Raw genomic sequence first — 7,781 nt, 5'->3', positions numbered from 1 at the left:
CCCTATACCACCCCAATCTTCCCTAAAGCACCCTCACCTGCCCTATACCACCCCAATCTGCCCTATATCATCCTAACCTACCCTATACCACCCCAACCCGCCCTATACCACCCCAACCTGCCCTATACCACCCTAACCTGGCCTATACCACCCCAATCTTCCCTATACCACCCTAGTCTGCCCTATACCGCCACATATATACCTTAAAGCACCCTAACCTGCCCTATACCACCCCAAACTGCCCTATATTACCCTAACCTGCCCCATACCACTCCAAACTGCTCTATACCACCCCAACCTACCCTATACCACCCCAATCTTCCTTAAAGCACCCTCACCTGCCCTATACCACCCCAATCTGCCCTATATCATCCTAACCTACCCTATACCACCCCAAACTACCCTACATTACCCACCTGCCCCATACCACCAAATCTGCCCTTTACCACCCCAATCTGCCCTAAAGCACCCTCACCTGTCCTATACCACCCCAAACTGCCCTATATTACCCCAACCTGCCCTATACCACCCCAACCTGCCCTATACCACCCTAACCTGGCCTATACCACCCCAATATGCCCTATACATCCCTAACCTGCTCTATACCAACCCAACCTGCCCTATACTACCCCAAACTGACCTATATAACCCTATCCTGCCCCATATCACCCCTATCTGCCCTATACCACCCTAGTCTGACCTATACCACCACATAGATGCCCTAAAGCACCCTAACCTGCCCTATACCACCCCAAACTGCCCTATATTACCCTAACCTGCCCTATAACAAACCAATCTGCCCTATATGACCATAACCTGCCCCATACCACCCCAATTTGCCCTATATCACACTAACCTGCCCTATACCACCCCAATTTGCCCCTATAACACCCTAACCTGCCCTATACAGGCTCCCTAAGTCTAGATGGTAATGCCGGGATCCGAAGACCAGCAAAGGACTGGCCTGGCTGAAGACAGTACAGGACTCTTGACTAGTGAGTGTTTCTCAAAAGTCAGCCGTCTTCATTCTTTCATTTCCTGTTCAGCATCTTTTTTCCATTTCCTGCTTATGAAGCTGAAGCCATCAAACAATCTCTGTTTTGCATTTGCAATTCTCCTCTGTTTCTTTCTTCTGTGGTGAATCAGTTTCTTCACTTCTATTTGCTCATTTGTGTCATTTGTGTCTTTTTCTTGGCACTGCAACAAGAAAATACATAAATCAGACCCATCATTCAATACAGGACATACCAACCAGGAGATGCATTTTCATATGTAACACTACACTACCTAATGTTACCATTATAACTAGGGTTGTCCCGATACCGAGTATTTGCGGGAGTACTTGTACTCCCGCAAATACCGCCGATGCCTAAATAGAATACTCAACCCCCCCACCCCCCCGCTGCCGTCGCTACCGCTACACCGCATCCCGCTGGCCGCCTGGTTAATACTAGCGGGGAACATTACAGCTTTCATTTGAATAGCTGTAATGTTCCCGCCGCGCCGTGTATAGACACTCCCCCTTGCTCGGGTGATCTGTCCAATCCCGAGCAAGGGGGAGTGTCTATACGCAGTGCGGCGCGAATCATTACAGCTATTCAAATGAAAGCGTAATGTTCCCCGCTCGTATTAGCGGCGCGGCAGCATGCAGGTAAGGGGGGGGGGGACATGGCTGCTTATGGGGGGACATGGCTGCTTAAATGGGGGGACATGGCTGCTTATGGGGGCACATGGCTGCTTATATGGGGGGACATGGCTGCTTATATGGGGGGACGTGGCTGCTTATGGGGGGACATGGCTGCTTATATGGGGGGACATGGCTGCTTATGGGGGGACATGGCTGCTTATATGGGGGACATGGCTGCTTATATGGAGGGACATGGCTGCATATATGGAGGGACATGGCTGCATGTGTGGGGACATGGCGGCATCTGTGGGGGGACATGGCAGCATCTGTGTGGGGACATGGCGGCATCTGTGGGGGGACATGGCGGCATCTGTGGGGGGACATGGCGGCATCTGTGGGGGGACATGGCTGCATATGTGTGGGGACATGGCTGCATATGTGTGGGGACATGGCTGCATATGTGTGGGGACATGGCTGCATATGTGTGGGGACATGGCTACATATATGGGGGGACATGGCTGCATGTGGGGGGACATGGCGGCATCTGTGGGGGGACATGGCGGCATCTGTGGAGGGACATGGCGGCATCTGTGGGGGGGACATGGCTGCATATGGGGGGGGGGGGACATGGCTGCATTTGGGGACATATTTAAAAAAAAGTATCGGTATTCGGTATTGGCGAGTACTTGAAAAAAAGTATCGGTACTTGTACTCGGTCCTAAAAAAGTGGTATCGGGACAACCCTAATTATAACTGACATTTTGGTTCTTCTATGAACTTATAATGATATTTTATAATAATAAATAGCAGTGAAATGATCTCCTTGTATGTGCACACATAATATTAATTGCACTTCCAATGGACTTACATCTGGCATCCACAATGGTGGGGTAACCTTTCCTTCCTCCAGCTTCTTCCACTCAATTGATCTGAAGAAGGAGTGTTCTCGCAGTCTTTCCACTGCCGTCCCGCGAACTTTTGGATTTTCTTCAAGAAGCTGTAATGAAAAAGATATATTTAGAATACAGTAGATTGTCACTAATAGAAAATGAGTTTAGTTTCGGCCATTTAAAAAAAAAAAAAGAAAACTCAAAATGTCATATTTTAATTTCTTAGTGTCGTTTTAAATTAAGATATGTCTTCTGGAAGGATCTAAGGTAGCATTCCTGAACCGGTCTAGGAGTTCCTCCAACAGCTCATGCTTTCAGGATGTCACATGGGTAGTTCAGATGTAATGCTGACCTCCTGTGTGGTGAATATCCTGCCATAAAATCTGTATTCAACACTTCCAGAAGTCAGATACCCCGTCTGTGCTTCCTGACTCGAACCCCTACAGCACTATAGCAAATAGTAATGATGTGGGGGCTGGTGAAAGGAATCACAGAGCACAGTGGGGGACCAGGTAGCCGACATCATAGGCGTGCGCACGGGGTGTGCCGGTTGTGCCTGGGCACACCCTAATTCCCAGGCACACCCAACACACCGCAGGGCTTTTTTTGCTGGCAAAATGTGTGAGATTTATTTTTCTCTCACCTCTGGTAGCTGAAAGTGGGACTATTTGTCATGGAGGATGATGTGTAACTCCTGTGGGAACTGCAGCCACTGGCTGCGGAATAATCAGCCAGTCAGCCGCATTTTCCGATGCTGACTCTGTAGTTCCGGCTATATCATCCCTGTCAGCTGAATATCACTCCTCCGCCAGCTGTTAGAGATGAAGCACGTGAACTTCAGAGAGCACCGGAAAACTCCTGACTGCTCACTTCACAACTGTGGCTGCAGTCCTCACAGGAGTTACTCACCATCCTATGCCCTGTGTGCCAGAAGACAGCTTTACGATCTCCTCTCTGATGCAGCATTTGGGGGAAAACTGTCTCTCTCCTCGGGTTCCTATCTGCCATCTGGCTGAGTCAGTTGGGGTGTAGTGTCACAGTTTGCTCCCTATCGCAGAATGCTGCGGAAGTCACGTGGCGGCGAACTGCGCATGCGCAATGCGTTCCAACGGCAAATGCAATGCGTTCCAGGGGATTCACGACACTACCCTTCAGTGAACCCATCACAATTTGTCACGGAAGTGACGTAGACGTATTACTATACACAGAGCGGGAAGCAGTGAACCCATCACAAACCCATCACAATTTGTCACGGAAGTGACGTATTGCCATAGACGGAGCGGGAACAGACAGAGAGACATACGGGGAGAGAGACATATGGTTCTCATTAGATGTGTATGTCTCTTTCTCTCCCGCCCCCGCTCTGTCGCTCTGTGTATGGTTCTCATTAGATCTGTATGTCTCTTTCTCTCCCCGCCCGCTCTGTGTATGGTTCCTCGTCACTTCCGTTCCGTGACAAATTGTGATGGGTTCTCTGAAGGGTAGTGTCGTAAATCCCCTGGAACGCATCGCAATTGCCGTTGGAACGCATTGCGCATGCGCAGTTTGCCGCCACATGACTTCCGCAGCATTCTGCAATAGGGAGCAGAATATGACACTGCAGGGGCTTTCAGTGCCTTTCACAGCTCCAGTACAGGTGGGAGGAGCAGGAAGAGGAAGAGATCATCACACACAGAGTGCACCCACGATCTCTTTCCTCCTGTCCAGCACACAGCACAGCTCTCCTGGGGATGATGAAGAAGATCTGAGGACAGATAGCAGTCTTTTACCTGTGAGTACTGACCTCCTCTGCCTTTTCCACTATACAATTCTGTGCTGTAAACCTGCTCTGTACTTTGCAGGTTTACTAACAGAGAAAGTACAATTCTTGAACAGGTTAGAAATTTCTGGGACTTCCAATGTGTTACACAAATGTATTCCACATACACATTATATCCTGTTAAAAAATGTTTTTTAATAACTTATAATGTGTGTGTATATGGAATACATCTATGGAGCAGCTCAGAAGTCCCAGGAATTCCTAACCTATCAAAAACTCTTATCATAATAATACAGCCCAACTCCAGGACAGTAAAAAAGTCCAGCCTTGGGGCCCTTTCACACGTGTACGGATGAAAAAGGGACATACATTGGTCCCTATGAGATTTTACACTACAGAACGTATTCTATACGAAACCATGTTAAATGGACTGTAGTTCAAATCTTCAAAATGCAAAAAGCGCAAAAAATGCCATAGGTGTGAATCCAGACTTAGTCATAGGAATCTGTGAATGTATAAACTACAAGTTCAATCCAACATGGCAGCCGGCACACTGATCAGCACACCTGCCTACAGCTCTGCAATGACAGCCATACAGTTCTATGGGCAATAGAACTGTAGGCAGTGTCTGCAGGAGCCTGACACTTCACCCGCACTCTGCTGATTGCGGGCGCAATACTTTGCAGTCTCCAGTTTAAAAAAAGAATAAATGCCCTAGCAAAAATCTATGCATTTATTATTTTTTAATAAAAATGTGAGCGAAGGCACTTGGGTCAGGCAGGCACATAAATGGGTGGTTTTATGTACATATGTGTGAGTGTTTGTGTATATACAGTGTGTGTGTGTGTGTGTGTATATATATATATATATATATATATATTACATACATACGCGCGCATTTGTGTGTTTGAGTTTTGGGGTGCACACCCTAATGCAATAGGCTGTGCACGCCTATGGCCGATATACAGGATCTGGTAATGTACTACATGCTAGAGAACTTTCTGCAAGCTTCCCTCTTCAATGCAGAAGAGCCTTTTTACATAAACAATGCTCAGGACCTATAGCTCTTGGATAATTCTAAATCTCGACTATCTATACTTACTCGCTCAATGACATCTCGAAGGTCAGGGTCAATGTTGTTTGGATAGAGTGAGTTCCTGCATTTGGCCGATTCTGCTTCTGCTCCTGTGGCCATTTCAAACAGGATAACACCAAGTGAATAATAGTCGACCGTAGCATCGTAGGGGTTTCTATCGTGAATCTGATAAAACAAAGAGTAAGGGTAACATTAAAATAAAGCACATGATCAGCCATACACAGAGCAGTAATAATAGGTAATAAATAGTTGATAGAAATTACAGGTCACGGTGTGGTCCCTGTCTTTTTTTTAGGCTTCTTGTCATAAAATCATAAACATAATAATATAAAGATTGAAGTGTTAAAAGGGCAAATGAAGGGTGGTAGATACTTACCTCTGGTGCCATATAGTTTTTAGTACCGGCATTACTATACACTTTCTTGGATCCAAACACACCAACTATAGAAAGGCCAAAGTCTGCGAGTTTTACATGGCCGGTGCCGTCAAGCAGTATGTTGTCGGGTTTCAAGTCTCTGTAAAAGAAAAGAGAGGATTATATTTACAGATCAATACATTTTTATTTTATTAATTAAGAACATAAAAAAAAAAGTTGCTGCACATATTACACAACATTGTAATACAGTAAACTGTGAAGGCATATAGTATAGAATTTGTTCGGGCCTTGATGGCCTAGTCAAATTTTTAAAACCTAATAGGTCAGTATTAAATGGGTGCCAACGGGTTAGATCACCTACTAACTTTCTGCACCACTTTATGAATCGCAGCATGAACCTCATGAGCTCAGTTCCCAGCTTATTGCAGTTGAATAAACCATGTCAAGTCCCAGTCTGTCATTCTGCAATACTTTAAAATCTTTATTGAAAGCAAGGGAGCAGAAAAACTCCATAGGCTGTCTTCCTCTGTCACATTTTGCCCTTCTAGTGGGGCATGTTTAAGTCCCACTAGGGGGCGATACGCATTAGAATGAGACAACCTGGGGAGTGTTTCTATCCACATGTAATAATATAGTTATAGACACATTGGCCCAGATTCAGGTAGGGGCGCGCACTGATACGGCGGCGCAGCGTCTCGTCTTTACGCTACGCCGCCGTAAATTACAGGAGCTACGCTGTATTCACGAAGCACTTGCTCCGTAATTTGCGGCGGCGTTGCGTAAGCGCGCGTAATTCAAATGATCCCGAATGTACTGCGCATACGCCGTCCCTAAATTTTCCCGACGTGCATTGCGGTAAATGACCTCGCAAGGATGTCATTGGCTTCGACGTGAACGTAAATGGCGTCCAGCGCCATTCACGAAAGACTTACGCAAACGTCGTAAAATTTGAAAATCGCGACGCGGGAACGACGTCCATACTTACCATTGGCTGCGCCTCCTAATAGCAGGAGCAGCCTTACGATGAAACCGACGCACGCAAACAACGTAAAAAACAACCGCCGGGCGCACGTACGTTTGTGAATCGGCGTATACAGTATATATATGTCACATTAATTTATTATGAGTTGGTGATCCATTATCACCGTGGTCATTCTCACATTCTTTTTACTCCCCCCCTCCCCCATATTTTGTTCTATTCTCACCTCCCCTTCTTAACTGTAGCGTGGCCGAGCTCCTCTTCCTCCTGTCAGTCAGGTGTCCTGCCATATTTTCGGGGGACTCTGCGTCGCGCATGCGCAGTACAAGGGGGGTCCTTATCCCCCGGGCAGAACTTATTCGGCAGAACACCGGCTGGGTCCCTGCGCTACAGGAGATTCAGTTTCCTGTTCTCGGCCGGACTGAACGGAAGTAAGCACTCAGTGTGCACTTCCTGTCAGTCCGGCCGGGAACAGGACACTGAATCTCCTGTACTCGGTCGGACTGACAGGAGGAAAGAAGAGGAGCTCGGCCACGCTACAGCCTGAAAAGGGGAAGTTGGGGGCCCCAGGCCAGCTCGGGGCCCCAAGCAATTGTTTGTTTTGCCTGTCCTGTAGCGACGGGCCTGAGTAGATGCACAAAAGCTTCAGCAGCAGGGGACAGAACTGGCAGAGGGCAATTTAACCCTTGTACACCCATCCACAACTAGAGTACCAGTGTTGGGTGGTGTTGTCTTTTAATAAGAAATGGTGAATATGGATATAAAATCATGATGGAAACACTTACCTATGAATGATACCACGTCCGTGCAGATATTGCAGAGCGCAGAGAAGTTCAGCAGCAATAAATCTGTAAAAAAAGAGAAAAGGTCTGTTAATATCACACATCTCACAGAATAAGTAAATAAATGATTAATAGATGATTTCTTCCAAGCCGTGCAAGTCAGAGGAACTGACTGAATGGACTGAATGATAGGCACTGTTCAGTTTTTGGGGTAATACAGTTGTTGGTCCTAAACCAGCCCATAGAAATTTGTCACTCTACGTGAAAAACGT

The 7,781-nt window shown here is 46.8% G+C and overlaps 1 protein-coding gene across 1 annotated transcript; it reads right to left on the bottom strand.

The window, feature by feature from the left end:
- Nucleotides 1-523: 523 nt before the first annotated feature.
- On the bottom strand, nucleotides 524-5,754 carry LOC120937830 (probable serine/threonine-protein kinase DDB_G0277449). Its single transcript, XM_040351339.1, has 3 exons — nucleotides 5,379-5,754; nucleotides 2,496-2,624; nucleotides 524-1,197 (listed from the first exon to the last, which is right to left on the bottom strand). The coding sequence occupies exons 1-3, from the start codon at nucleotides 5,469-5,471 to the stop codon at nucleotides 1,024-1,026; spliced, it is 396 nt and encodes a 131-aa protein (XP_040207273.1). The 5' UTR covers nucleotides 5,472-5,754; the 3' UTR covers nucleotides 524-1,023.
- Nucleotides 5,755-7,781: the final 2,027 nt, after the last annotated feature.

Source organism: Rana temporaria, chromosome 4 (genome assembly GCF_905171775.1).
Source record: "Rana temporaria chromosome 4, aRanTem1.1, whole genome shotgun sequence".
Lineage (NCBI taxonomy): Eukaryota > Metazoa > Chordata > Amphibia > Anura > Ranidae > Rana > Rana temporaria.
The sequence above is the reverse complement of the archived record's forward strand: the minus strand, read 5'-3'. Positions and strand labels throughout refer to the sequence as shown.